A 15631-nucleotide genomic window follows, 5' to 3' on the forward strand; every position below is an offset into this window, starting at 1 on the left:
GTAGTGTCAAAATGAGGCCTTTTCAAAGTGATTGGTGTTCATTTCAGCATAATTACAAGTAGCTGATCTATGCTTATATTTAACATAGGTTACATAGGTTAGTACTAAGCTAACTGCCCTTGCGAGCCATTTTAAGCTTAGCCAATTATCCCTTGTGAGATTTAAACCCTGCACTTTGTGCTTGCAAGGCAAACACCTTAACCATTACGCCACCTTCCCTTTATTACCATAATTTGTTGTTATGGCAGTGGGATTTTGCAGACTTGTACCACTGGTGTTTGATAACAATATTGCTGAGAATTAGTGAGTGTTTGAACAAGAATATAATATTTTCATACAGGCTGCTTTTTCTGATAAAGACACACATACAAAGGCATTTATACTTCTTAATTTAGCAGGCTCAGAAGCCATTGAGAGAGAATGCTCATTTGTGTATGCACCTGCCATGTATGCAGGGGAGGGGGAGAACCAACATATTGTGATACAGGCTGAAACGCGGGAAGACCTTGCGCGCTTAAATGTAAATTTAGGGAAATGTGTAACCCTCAAATGAATATTACAATGGAAAGGCACATATTTTACACAAGAAATCAAACGTCTGGTGAAACTATAGCAACATATATTACTGACTTGAGAAATAAAGCTAAAAACGTGCAGATCTGGTGATTTGCTAGATGAGTTGATAAAGGACAGATGTGTGGTGTTAATAATGATACAGTAAGAAAGATTTTGCTTCTAGATAGTGATTTAACATTAAGCAAAGTCATAGAGATTTGTCAAATATATGAGCTTACAGAAAAGCACCCAAATATGCTTACGAATGAGAAAAGCATGCATAAAGTGCATACGTTGACAGTGTACAACAGAAAGCTAAGATGAAAAAGAAATATCAATCGAAGGCTGCCAGTCCCAGCCTCACTGTTAAATATAAACTGAGCAGGGCAACTTCTAACCCTAACCATAAACCAAATGGGGCCACTACAAACAGCCTTATTGTAAACTGTCGTAATTGTAGAGGCAACCATGAACCTAACAGAGAAAAGTGCTTAGCTTTTGGTCAGCAATGTCACAAATGTAAGAAGTGGAATAATTTCAAAAGGCTTTACAAGTCTAAAGTGGCACATGCTTTTATTAAAAGAGAGCATCCAAAGAAGCAAGTAGCTCAGATAAAAAGCCATGAGCAAATTTTCTATGTTGATGGTGTCTCTGTGATTGATGAAACTGTTAGTACAATATTATCTGTAAAACTATTGTGGTTGTGTTCAAAGCACAAAATATTTTGTACTGTACGGATTAATGGAAAAGCTGCGCAGCTTAAAGTAGATGCTGGGTACAAGTGCAGTGTCAGCACAAAAGTTTGCCAAAGTACAAGCTCGTGAGAAACTTGATTCAGCAGTGTGTGAAACTTGTTACTTATGGTGATAAAGAGATCAAACTGATGGTGCATTAGTTCTCACAGGCCATTCTGCTGGGAACAGCTATGACTTGCAGTTTTACCTAGTCAAAAGACACGTGCAGTCACTGTTAGGCCTCAAAGACAGTTTGAGAATGGGACTAATTTAATTTAATAAGGAGGTCCATCATATAACTGTGAACACAACCACAATAGTTTTACAGATAATATTTTTTCATGAATATGCTGATATTTTCAAAGACGAGCTTGGCAAACTACCAGTTACATATTCCATGAAGTTAAACCATGAAGTAAGCCCAGTTGTCAGACCAGCCAGGAAGGTTCCAGTAAAAAAAAAAGTGAAAACAGCACTAAAAAAATTGGTGAATTTATTTGTGATAACTCCAGTAAAGGATCCAACTGAATGGGTATCATCCATGGTTGTAACTCGTAAGAAAAGCTCAGATGATATTCAAATATGCATTGATCCTAAAGATTTAAACAAAGCCCTTAAATGTCCTCATCATCTAATGTGCACACTAGAAGTTGTAGCATCTCTTATGCTGAATGCCACTGTTTTTTAAGTCTTAGATGCTAATTGCTAAAAGTTCATTTTGGCAGATTTCGCTGGATTAAAAATCTTCAATGTTAACTACTTTTAGTATGCCATTTGGTAAATACAGATTCGTAAGAATTCCATTTGGGATAAATTCTGGCAGTGAAGTTTTTCAACGTGCAATGGAGCAATTATTTTCAGGTTATCCATGTGCTGTCATAGTAGACAACGTTCTTGTAGAGGGCAATAGTGAAGATGAACATGATGGTAACCACAAGGAAGTTCTAGACCATGCACGTGAAGTCAGTCTAAAACTGAATCCTCAAAAATGCAAATTCACGCTGAGAGAAGTTACTTATATGAGTCATTTGTTTACCAATTCTGGCTTACAGCCAAATCCGTCTAAGTAATCAGCAGTCCTTAAGATGCCATTTCCAGACAATGTTGCATCTTTGCAACATTTTCTAGGTATGGTCAACTATTTAGGAAAGTTCATCTCAGACTTACGTGATTTGACCTGCAAAAATGTAAACTGGTCCTGGTTAGAACAACACCAAAGAGCATTTGATGTTCTGAAACAAAAAATTGCCAGTCCACCCACATTGAGATATTATGATGTTCACAAACCAGTAACTCTTTCATGTGATGCTTCTAAATATGGTCTTGGTGCAGAATGTCTTCAAGAAGGCATACTAGGAGCCTATGTGTCCAGAACCTTAACCCAAACTGAGTTGCAGTATGTAGAAATTGAAAAAGAGCTTTTGGCACTAGTGTGTGCATGTTCGAAGTTCCATGATTATATTTATGGAGAACCTGTTCAAATTGAGACCAATCACCAGCCTCTGGTGACTGTTCTAAAAAAAGCCAATCCATTCAGCCCCAGCACGCTTGCAATACATGATGTTAAAATTGCAAAAGTACAGTTTCAACATTGTTTATACAAAAGGCAAATATCTTTACCTTGCAGGTGCTTTATCAAGAGCACCTAGGCAAAAAACAGAACAGCATGACAATGAGAAAGCAAACCTTGAAGTTATGGAAGTCAAAAACTTTTTCCTCATCACATCTTGATGAACTCAGAAATCACACAGCTTTAGATCCTGTTTTTCAGAAGCTGATATATTTTATCAGTCAAGGATGGCCAGTCCAACAAACCAGTTTACCATTTGACATACAGAAGTATTTTCCTTACTGAGACGAGCTCATAATGGAAGATGGTCCTAAAGTGGTAATTCCTTCAGCATTGCAACAGGAATAAATCCAGATTCTGCATTGTGGTCACCCGGGTACTGATTCTATCAAAAGAAGGGCAGGAGGCATAGTATTTTGGCCTTCTGTATCAAAAGATATAGAGAAGGAAACTACCATGTTCTATGTGCATTAGTACTAAACCACACCTACAAAAAGAACCACTTCAGCTAAACCAGATTCCTGAACTACCATGGTCGATGGTTGCTACTGATATTTTCGAATGGAATGGTCAGCATTACCTTGTGATAGTAGACTCTTATTCAAATTTGTTTGAAACTGACTTTCTTCCTAATCTAATTTCTAACACTGTCTTTACAAAATTGAAGAGACATTTTTCTGTTCTTGGTAGTCCACACAACGTCATTATCTGACAATAGTACACAGTTTACAAGTCAGCAGTTTAAGAAATATGTTGAGTCTTGAGACTTTGTCCATGTTTCTAGTAGTCCTGAGTATCCACATTACAATGGATTAGCTGAGCGTACAGTTGAAAGTGCGAAATGTTTATTATAGAAATTTAAGAGAGATGGTACCGATGATTTTGTTAACCTACTGACTCTCAGAAACATTCCTCGAGATTTGGTTCACCTGCTCAGAGATTAATGTTTAGTCAGACAAGAACAACCTTGCAGATCAGTAAACAACTAGTAATTCCAAACGCAAAGAACAACAGAGTGGTCAAAACTCAACTTTTGAAAAAACATCCATCACAAAAGTTGTACTATGATAAATCTAGCAAACCTCTTAGACCATTAAGACAAGGAGAGATCATATGGATGCAAACATCTAAAGGATATGACCGTATGGGAAGCATCAGAAATATTTGTGAAGAACTGAGATTTTATACTGTACAGTCGGAAGGAATGAGTTTCAGAAGGAACCAAAGACGTATACTTCCAGTCTGTGAACCAGTGACGCAGCAGATTGCCTGTGCCAAAGACTCATTTCTCAGAGTGACCCTGCACTTGTTCAGATTTCAGTGGACAGTGTATTTTCCTCAAATAATCCTGATGTAATCCTCAAGGTTCCTATTGTGAAGAATTTCCCCAGAGACTGTCCCTGTTGCTAAGCCTAGTGAAAGCATTTATGTGACCAGATTGAGTAGAATTTCCAGACCCAATCCAAAATACACAGTGACTTGGACTTGAGTTCTGATTTGTTATTAATAATGAAGTGATATTTAGCATGTAAAATGTTTTGTTCTCCTGTTGCATGTTGAGCAAATCAAAGAAGGAGGATAAAGATCATAGTGTGTATTGTTCCTAGTCAGCCACTTTAGCTAGATAGCACGGGCATATAAATACTAAGCAGTGCAAGAATAGTGCCATGTAATACAGTCAGACAGACTGAATGCGGTCATGAATGGAGATGCAAATGCAAGTGTGTCTGAAGTAATTGGTGAATCAGTTAGCTTAAATATAAGATGTAATTACAATTCCTGACATGTTTATGTACAACAGTAAATATCTTGAACCCGTACACCGTTTCGCCTCTTTTGAATCCATGAGACAAGAGACAATGTGTCTTTCGGCTTTTCCCGGTTAGGGGTCGCCACAGCGGAACTCCGGTCCACTAATGATTGACAGTAGATTTTTACATACTGGCTTGCCGGGCCTAACGCACAACCTTCAAAGAAGGAATGTCCATTCACGCATGTCGCTACACAGAAGACACTCTAACTGAGAATCAAACGGGCAACATCTAACTGTGAGGCAACAATGCTAATAGCCGTTCTAAATCCAGACAACTACTTTTTTAGCAAAATCAAGTAAGAAATGTAAGCATTGTAACAAGAATGTTTTTAATTTTATACTTTATTTAGCACAGAACCAGAATGCGTCTGTATTGTATATTAATATTGTACATTTATCTTGTAACACAACATCCCAAGCTTGTGCTTCATTTTTTCAGTGCATGATGTTTTTTTCCATCTCCTTGGACGGGTGTAAATAAACATCAGTCTTGTACAGAATCCTGCAATGCAGAGACATTAACTTTTCTGATTCTGAACCAAAAAAAATATTATGAAAAATTGGAGACTGTTGGTTAAAGGCATCTTTCTGTTACTTCACACAGCTGAAGGCATTCCACAGGCTGATGTGGCCTTAGATTAAGATTACACATCCAAATGGATGAGTGTTAACTAGCTGTCTTTTTGTCATCCCTGTCATTATAGTATAATGGAAGCAATAGTAGTAATGTAATAGTAAGTGTATGTGTATCCACATCAAGACTGCCTAATTTTGCTGATTTTTTTTTCTCATTGACTAATAGAAATTATCATCGGAGCCCTGATTGGTGGTGCTCTAAGTGAAAACAAAGTGCTTGAATGTGGTGGATCCAGAAAATGTTCTTGCTATAAAGGCTGTGAAATTATATTGCACTGTATTGCATACATGCAGTGATTCATATTTTGGAAAGGTAGTGAAGAATCACACCCAATGTTAACCTTATGTAGTACTAAACGAAAAACTCATGCATTCCTTACATCATTCCTGATATACATCCAGCTTACTTTGGCCAATAATTCCAGGTCTGTGTCTCTCTGCCATATTCTGCAGATACATGTGTTGTTTTTGTACTTTTTTCACACATTACCTAGACATCCAGGCATCACCTTAGGCACAGGTGGTGACGCTGTCTGTACTTTTAGCACACATGCAACTGTAAAAACAAAAATAAGAAAAACTGTGGACACTGAGAGTTTTGTGGTTTGCAGTAGCCATTCTTGATTGCATTATAACTTATATCTTTTTTTTTTTTTTTTTTTTTTTTACCTTTCACAGCATGATGTCCTGCTGCAAATGGAGATGGAGAGACTTATCATCAGAGAGCACGCACTGGAGCAGCAATCTGTTATCCTGTCATCTCAGAGTGACAATGCATTCACAAGTCAAAAAGCCCTCAGGAAGCTTGTCAAGTAAGTCTGTGGCATGCCTGATGGGCATTCCCTAATTAGCATTCTAGAGGTATAGTTAGGATCATAAAACATGACTAGGGTGTTCTGTAATTACTTTACAGATATTACTATTCATAGTTGTAATAAGGTAATGGAATATGGGAATAAGAGGAAATTGACCTTGTGGCATAAAATGTTGGAGAGCTGTTGTAATTATTATCATTCCATAAGTTTGCTACCTACACCTGAGTATAGGTGAATAGTTGATGTGAAGTTGTTCTATCTCGCTGTTCATTCTTACAGATGGGTTCAGAGCCAATCCTCGGCTCTGAGTTGGCCTACTACAAAGCTCGAGGTCTTCAGACAGCTCAAGGCCAAATCCCTATCCCATGATGCACCTGGAGTTACCCCAGATCTAGTTTGCCGCTGCAGTAGATCAGAGGTTCCTCACATAGCTCAAGCCAGTACAAATTTCTTTTCTAAAATTTATCTAAATAACATTGTTATTTCTCTTCTCTTAGAGTTAGCTTTTAGCTTTTATAACTTTATAGTGTGTATTCTCTTTCCCTTTGGTGTGCCTTTTCATTATTAGATATAGCTCTCTTTGGCCTTTGTTTTTTTCTATAGGCCTGTTACATTTAGAGTAGTTTAAATAGTAGTCTGTGTGCTTTTGAACAGTGGCATTTTGTCACAGTATTTTGATATATATTTAGCTATTTAGAGTGGTTTAAATAAGTAGTTAGTAGTGTGTGTGTGTGTGTGTGTGTGTGTGTGTGTGTGTGTGTGTGTGTGTGTGTGTGTGTGTGTGTGTGTGAGTGAGTGTTTGTTTAATAGTGACACTTTGTCACAGCATATTTAGCCCATAGTTTTTCTTCAGGACTTATTTAAATAGTTTTGGGTGTGTCTTTGTTATACTACAGTAGTTTTTTTCTTGATACTGTATAGTTCATTATGGCTGACCAGGATAGGGATAAGCATCCTAAGTCAGGCTTTAAAAAAATGTCCAAAATGTGGACAGAAAATGTCCATTACAGATAGCCATGTCAATTGTGTATATTGTCTGGGAGCCTTGCACCTTCAGGAAAGCTGCTCCATTTGTCATTCCTTCTCTTCAAGGGTTCTTCACGAGAGAAAGAGAAAGTGTTCATAGATAGAGAACTTCTCAAACTGTCCTTTCAGGAAGCTTTGAGTGACCAGGACAGGTCTAGTAAATCTTCAAAGTCTTGTAAGGCTTCTACTTCAGAAGTAAAAAAAATCAAGAAAACCATCGACGTCAGCTCTACAACCGTTGGAGCCAAGTGTCTTGTATTTTCGGAGCCGGTCCCCAGTCCTAGAACTGGTATCTGAGGTACCTAAATCCACAATCTTTAAATCAGTGCCTCCATCCATCCATTCATCTCGGTCCTCGATCAGCCTTTCCGATTTGGATGTGGATCGTGTGGTGCAGAAGCTGGTACAGGCACCGGTGTTTGCAAAATTTTTATCAGCTCCAACCCAATCAGTTTTGGAACTGTATTGCCATCAACTTCAATTCCTCCTCTGAGCCATACCGGTCCTTTGGAGCCGGAGGAGTCGGACTTGATGATTGTTGAGCCTTCGGAGCCAATGTCTGTTCCAGTGTCATCGGTTTCATTTACTCGGACGTCCTTGGCGCTGATCGAGGAGTCTAGGAGCCGACACTTTCCAGTCTGGTCCGGGGAGGATAGTTGGAATGACTTGATGTTAAGTTGTCTATCTCACCTTCATTCTTGCTGGTTGGGTTCGGAGCCGATCTTTGGCTCCGACTCGGGCATCTTCTAAAGCTTGAGAGCTACATACTGGCTCGAGGCCTCCCCATATCCCATGATGCCTGGCGCTAGAAACCCAGATCTCGTTTGCTGCTTCTGCTGCGAGGTTGCTCTACTGGCTCAGGTCGTATAAAACTTTTATATTGTGTCTTTTCTGTCATAAAACTAGTTAGTTTTAGAATAGAAATTCTCGTTTAGATATATCCTTGGTATTGTAGTTGTGTTCGTGTCTGAATCCCTTGTCTTTTCGCCTCAGAAACTCATTTTTATTTAGAGAGTTTCCCCTCCCCCTTTTCTCTTTCCTCTTAAGGTTTTCCGTTTAAGTTAGAGGATAACCTTACCTCTAAAAGGTTTCCGTTTAAGTTGGAGGATAACCTTTGTTCTCCCTATCTCCCTTAAAAAAAAAAAAAAAAAAAAAAAAAAAAAAGAATTCCTTTATTACTGTTAGTTTATCTATAGTTAATTATAGTTTTGCAGTATTGTTGGTTCTGGTAACTGTAGTGTATTTTTATTGTGGTTAGTCACCTTAACCCTTTGGTGTGTGTGTTTTTTCTTGGTTTTTCTTCTTTCAGGATGTCCAAGGATCCTAAGCCGTCCAGATTCAAGAAGTGTGACTCATGCTGTCAGAAGATGTCTCTGACAGATGGTCACACTTCTTGTGTTTATTGTCTGGGCACCGTGCACCTGCAGGACTCTTGCTTAATTTGTCATGCGTTCAGTACAAGAGTCCTGCAGGAGCGCAAAAACAAATTGATCTTGAGGGGTCTGCTTAAACCCCAAGATTCACCGGTGAAGGCTCAGCCTGTGAAATCTTCTAGGCCACCTAAACCTTCGGCTCCCAGTTCGGATCCATCATTGGGTGAAGCCATACCATCCAACTTGGCTCCGGCTGGAACCGATGTTCCTCCCTCCCAGTCAGCTCCGACACGTTCTTCGGAGCCATCTGAGAGTCGAAAAAGGTCCAGGTCTCCTTCTCTGGAGTCGATACATTCGACTCCGAAGTCGCCTCTGCTCCAGTTGGAGCATAGTCATTGCTCATCCCACTCTTCACGGTCCTCAAGACTTTCGGACCATGACTTGGAAAGAGTGGTCAGTAGGCTGTTAAAATCGCAGGCCCTAGCCAAAATGTCCAGCCCCCCTCATCAGGTGTCGGCTCCATCCACAGCTGTAGATATTCCTCCTCCGACTCATCCTATGAGCGTGGAGCCGGAGTTCGTTGGGGTTCGAGTCGTGGAAGCGTTGGCTCCGATACCTTCTCCTTCGGTTCTGTCGTCGGCTCCGATCCCTTCCATGGTACCGTCCCTGGAGGGATCTGGGTGCCGAGACTCCCTCGTCGGCTCCGAGGGGGCGAGTGGCATCGGACCATTGTCCGACCCTGCTCTCCCCCTCGGTGCTTCGGCTCAGGTGAGCTCGGATCCCACATCTGCCTCGGAGCCATCCCCCTCGGTACAGGGAGGGGTTCTGGTTTCTTCAGAACCAGAGGCATCTCTGCGTCCAGGCAGGGACGCCTTCAAGGTGATGAGGAGTGTACTGGCCCCCGAGTCAGTCCCACGATCGACCCCATCGGCTCCTCCCCCTAGGGGGCCTGCGTCAGCCTCTGCCCCTCTTCCAGACCCCAAGCGTAGGGATCCAGTGCTCCAGGACACCCCTTTGGGTGTATCCTCCTCTTCCGAGGCCTCCCCTGACCATTCAGAGGAGCCACCTCGCAAGAGGAAATACAAGAGGAAGCATGTTGACTCCCCCGAGTCTGTCACATCAGATACCGACTTAGAGGAGTTGGAAGGGTCCCTAAGATCCCCCTCTGAAGATGTCTCCTTTTCAGACATCCTTGAGATGCTTAGGCAGAGGGGGAACTGGACTGCCCTAAGCCCTTCCGAGAATGAGTCGGTATTCCTGGACACGTTTGGATCCCAACCTTCCTCCTCCTGGGTGTCTCCACCTTTCGACCCACTGATGTCTGTGGTGGCTCGGAAGGTTTGGACGGCTCCAGACACAGTGGAATCGACCCCTAGATGACCTGCCAAATTCATTACTGCACCGCAGGACAAACAATTCTTGACCAAAGGTGTCCCCATTGATGCCATGGTGGTAGCGGTGGCCACAAAGAAGGAGTTGGCTGAAACTTCTTCATCTGTCCATCCCCCTAACAAGGAGTCCTGGACGATGGACAGATATGGGAAGTGAATGTTCTCTTCAGTGACCTTTTCTATGTGGTCCCTGAATTACCTGTGCCACTTTACCCATCTTCAGAGGGATCTCCTGAAAGAGCTGGGAGATACCCTCCAAGATCCATCAACTGAGGGGGCCGAGGCTAAGGCAGCCTCCCAGCTGGCAACTCTTAATTCAGTGGTAAACTCCTTCATGAGGCTCATTTCATATGCAGCCGATGGGGCGAGTAGAGCCGCAGGCACAGGCATGGCCCTAAGGAGGCACGCTTGGATGCGGCTATGTAACTTTGCGGAACCTTTCAGAGCGTCTTTCACCAACACCCCTTTTGATGGTTCCTCTCTCTTTGGAACACAGGTGAAGGATACCCTTACCAGGTGTGAGCAGGAAGACAAGACTCTCTCTGCCGTAGGAGTCCATTTTTCCACTCCTTCCAGACCATATCCCAAGGGTCAGAAGAGTGGAAAGATGTGGTTCCGGAAATCCCAGGGAGCCTTGCTGGACACACGTGGTGAGTTTCCCTCCAGGGGCAGAGGAGGGAACAATAACAGACACCGCCCTCGTGGCAGAGGGGGATCTGCAAAACCAGGGCAGCAGAGAATCTATCTCTGACAAGCCCTTCCAGCATCCCTGAAGGGTTGCCCGGCTGCTCACCTCTGGAGGCAGTCGGGGGAAGATTATTGCTGTACTCAAGAGCCTGGCAAGACGTAACACAAGACAAATGGGTACAGTCCGTTATATCCGGATGCTACAGAATTACCTTTGTTCACGCTCCTTTATTGTTGAACAAGTCCCTTCCAGATGTTCCCCCAATCTAAGGGATCAAGCAGTTCAGGAAGTTTCAAAACTGCTAAGGAAAAAGGGCCATCCAGCAAGTCCCAGCAGACCAGCAAGGATCCGGAATTTACTCAAGGTTCTTTTTGGTACCAAAAAAGACAGGGGACTGGAAACCCATTTTGGATCTCAACAGACTAAACAGGTCTCTACAAAGAATGAAGTTTCGGATGGTCATGCTACAGTCCATTTTACCCTTACTGGGTCAGGACAATTGGATGTGCTCCATAGATCTTCAGGATGCGTACTACCACATCAAAATGGACAGGTGCTCCAGAAGATTCCTGCTCTGCCCTTTGGTCTCACCACAGCCCCCAGGGTGTTCACCAAATGTATGGCAGTAGTTACCGTTCACCTGAGACGGCAAGGATTCCAGGTGTTTCCGTATCTAGATGACTGGCTCCTCACTGCTACCACCAGGCATCACCTTCTGCAAGCCAGAGACTATACTATCCAGACGTGCTCCAGACTAGGTATCACTATAAATTTTGAAAAATCTGCTTTGTCGCCTTGTCAGTCTATCATCTTGATAGGTGCAAACTTAAATACAAAAGACAGGTCAGCCAGGCTTCCACCAGACAGGGTGTTAGCCATTCGGCGGCATGTCCAGGTCTTGTTACAATGCAAGAGAATTCAAGCCAGGTTCGTCCTCCAAACCCTGGGTCTCATAGCAGCAGCAATCATGCTCGTCCCTCTGGCACGTTTTCACATGAGGATCCTCCAATGGCTTCTTTTCACCCAATGGTCCTTCCAGCAGCTTCCCATGTCTCACATGATTACCATCACAGAAACATGCAAAAAGCACCTTGCGTGGTGGATGGTCTCCTCATCAGTGCCCGTGGGCAGACCATTTGTACTTCCCCCTCCAGTTGCTACGGTGACCACGGATGCCTCCCTGATTGGGTGGGGGGGGGCATTATCAGGGCAGAACAGTCCAGGGTACCTGGCAACCTCAAGAGTACCATCTGCACATAAACGTCTTGGAGATGAGGACCATGCTTTTAGCATTGCAAGCTCTTCAGGACTCTCTTCCTACCGGGACAATTGCAATTCAAACGGACGATATGTCAGTTGTGTGGTACATCAACAAGCAGGGCGGAACCAGGTCCTACCCCCTATGTTGAGAAGCACTCAGACTCTGGCAGTGGGCGATCTCTTTCCAACGGTTTCTGACCGCAATGCATATCCCTGGGAAATCCAACGTCATAGCAGACAGGCTGAGCAGAGCTATTCTCATGCCTCACGAGTGGTCTCTGAATCAAGTAGTAGCGGACCAAATCTTCCGCAAATGAAGGCAACCTTGCTGCGACCTCTTTGCCACCCCCTTCAACAGCAAGTGCAGCAACATCTTCTCTCTCCTACCACATCCAGAGCATTCCCCCAGAAACACTGTATTCCACGATTGGCCTCAGGGACTTCTGTATGCATTCCCTGCTTTTCCCCTAATTCCCAAGCTGATACAGAAAGCTACCGTATTGGGTTGTAGAATGATCCTCATTGCTCTGTACTGGCCTCGACAAATATGGTTTCCATTCCTTCATCATTATCTTATCGAGCAGCCTTGGACTCTGGACCCAGCTCCAGACCTCTTGATCCATCAATCGGGTGGGCTGCATCATTCCCTACAATCTCTCAAGCTCAAGGCATGGTTGCTCCACTTCCAACCCTAGCCAGGCTTCCTGATATCTCCCAATCGCTGCGTGAAATCATTTTTTCATTGCACAAGTCTACCACTAGAAAAACTTATGCTAGTAAATGGAAACGTTTGTCTTCCTGGGCAGAGGCTAAGAATATAAACCCCTTTTCAGCCCCTGTTCACCACATCCTGGAAATTCTTGCGGAGCTCGTTCATACTGGGTCCACTTTCGCTACAATTAGAGTGCAGTTAGCCACAATTTCAAATGTTCACATTGGCCTTTCAGAAAGTAGTGTAATGTCTCATAAGCTTTGTAAGGCCTTCCTCAGAGGAACCACTCTGCTCAGGCCCCCGGTTAGAGATCCTCCACCCCCGTAGGATCTGAATTTGATTCTAGCCTCCCTAATTTTGCCCCCCTTCGAACCTGCAGCTTCCTGTTCTTTGAAGTTTTTATCTTGGAAAACACTTTTTCTGGTAGCAATTACTTCAGCGAGAAGAGTTTCTGAACTGCAGGCTCTTTGTATCCATCCCCCGTACCTAGTGTTCCACAAAGACAGGGTTGCTCTTAGGACTAATCCTTCCTTCCTTCCTTCCTAAGGTCTCTTCTGAGAATAACTTGAACCAGTCCATTGACCTTCCTGTATTTTTTCCCAACCATTCCAACAGGGGAGAATATAAGTTACATCAATTAGATGTTCACAAGCAACTGCGCTTTTATTTGCATAGGACTAAGGACTTCAGAAAATTGGATCAGCTTTTCCTCTCTTATGCAGAGGGCAAAAAAGGCCTACCAGTATCAAATGTAACTTTATCTAGGTGGCTGACTTCTATCATAACCTTTATCTATCAGCTGAGGAATAAAGAATTGCCTGTTAAACCTAAAGGCCACTCCACCAGAGCATTAGCCACTTCTGTTGCGTTTCAAGCTAGGTTGCCCATGGAATCTATTTGTGCAGCAGCCACGTGGGCAAATCCTCAAACTTTCATCTCGCATTATAAGTTGGACGTGGTTTCCAGGAGCAGAGCTGATTTTGGTTCCACTATTCTGAAGAATCTGTTTCACTGAGCCACCCAGGATATTAGGTGCTAGGGATGCTGTCCCAACCAGCAAGAATGAAGGCGAGATAGACAACTTAACATAAAGAAGTTATGTACCTACCATAACGTTCCATGTTAGTTGTCTCCTCTCGCCTTCTTTCTTGCGTCCCACCCTCCATCCCCCTATCCTACTAGACCGAGAAGAGTTTCTCTATGGATTTACACTGGCTGAGTCTTCTCTGGCTATCCCACTCTACCTAGTAGTCTCTATAGTTGGGCTTATGTATGATAGGATAGGATTCCTTCATTATTTTGTCTGCTGTTAGTCTTACCAAACGAGATCTGGGTTTCTAGCACCAGGCATCATGGGATATGGGGAGGCCTCGAGCCAGTATGTAGCTCTCGAGCTTTAGAAGATGGCCAAGTCAGAGCCGAAGATCGACTCCGAACCCAACCAGCAAGAAAGAAGGCGAGAGGAGACAACTAACATGGAACGTTATGGTAGGTACATAACTTCTTTTTTCTGACTTTGCCTCTCAGGGCTTCAGCTCATATGAGCTCGGCTCCTACCTCTGGTTTGGAACCCACTATCCCGGTGCCGAGGGGCTCGATGGTTTCCTCAGATCCAGCAGTCCCTTCTCATCGGAGTAGAGGTGCCTTCGAAGCCATGAGGAGAGTTATGTCTCCTAAGACATCTACTACTTCAGGTCTGGCTACCTCCTCCCCAAAAATGCCTGTATCCACTTCTGCTTCACAGATCCTTCCTAAGCATAGAAACCCAAAGCATCAGGAAGCCTCATTGGGTGGCCCCTGCTCTTCCAAGACCTCACCAGTAGTTCCCACTGATGAGGTTCCCAGGAAGAGAATCTGTAAGAGGAAGCACTTAGACTCCCCACAGTAGTCTCTCACATCCGATACCGACTTGGATGAATCAGAAGGGTCCCCCTCTGAGGATATCTCATTTGCTGAGATATTAGAAATCTTTAGGCCGAGGCGTGACTGGCAGTCCACCAACCTTACTGAAGATGAGTCGGCTCTCCTGAAAGCTTTCAGGTATCAACCCTCCACATCTTGGGTGTCTCCACCCTTAGATGAGCTCATGGAGTTGGTCTCACGAAGGGAGTGGGAGTCTCTGGACACCATGGAACCTGTCCCCAGGAGGCCTAATAAATTTATTTCTGCCCCCAGGAAAAGTCTTTTCTTATCAAGGGAGTGCCATGGTGGTGGCAGCAGCCACCAAAAAGGAGATGTCGGAAACTTCTTCCTCTGTCCATCCTCTTAACAGAGATTCTATTATCATGGATAGATACGGGAAGTGCACGTACAGTTCAGTGACTTTTGCCTTGCGTTCACTGAACTATCTCACGCATTTTACAAGACTGCAAAGAGATCTCCTAAAAGAGCTTGGAGATATTCTTCAGGGTACAGTAGCTGCAGGACCTTCAGACAAAGTCACCTCCCAGCTTGCTACCCTCAGTAATTCCATAGTGAACTCATCCATGCATCTCATTTCATATGCAGCTGTTGGAAGGAGTAGGGCAACGGGTACAGGAATTGCTCTTAGGAGACATTTCTGGATGCGCTTGTGTTCCTTCGCGGATCCCTTTAAGTCATCCTTTGTCAACACCCCTTTTGATGGCTCATCCCTTTTTGGGCTCAAAGTTAAGGAAGCTTTGACCAGGTGTGAACAGGAAGGAAAGACTCTGCCGTCGGAGTCTGTTTTTCCACCCCTACCAGACCCTGCCCCAAGAGTCAAAGGGAGGAAAGATGTGGTTCTGAAAAGCCCAAGGAGCCTTTCAGGACACAAGTGGTGAACCCCCTCCAGGGGCAGAGGAGGGGGCAGTAATGGAAGACGTCGCCCTCATGGCAGAGGGAGTCTGCAAAACCAGGGCTACAGAGATCAGGTCTTTGGGAAGCCCTACTAATGCTCCTGAAAGGAGGCCTGACTGTCCTGCTGTGGAGGTAGTCTGGTGTCGCCTATCTTTGTATCCAGATGCCTGGCTCAAAATAACAAATGACAACAGGGTACAAAGTATAGTTTCCAGAGGATATTTCATTCCTTTGCCACTCC

The 15631-nt window shown here is 43.7% G+C and overlaps 1 protein-coding gene across 1 annotated transcript in view; it reads left to right on the forward strand.

The window, feature by feature from the left end:
* Positions 1-15631, forward strand: part of HYDIN (HYDIN axonemal central pair apparatus protein) — a 6673197-nt gene that overhangs the window by 2839607 nt on the left and 3817959 nt on the right. The window contains exon 30 of the mRNA XM_044079523.1: positions 5987-6120. Coding sequence (XP_043935458.1) covers positions 5987-6120 — 134 coding nt within the window. The remainder of the gene's footprint in view (positions 1-5986; positions 6121-15631) is intronic.

Source organism: Protopterus annectens, chromosome 8.part0 (genome assembly GCF_019279795.1).
Source record: "Protopterus annectens isolate FY-2018-M chromosome 8.part0, PAN1.0, whole genome shotgun sequence".
NCBI classification, from domain to species: domain Eukaryota; kingdom Metazoa; phylum Chordata; order Ceratodontiformes; family Protopteridae; genus Protopterus; species Protopterus annectens.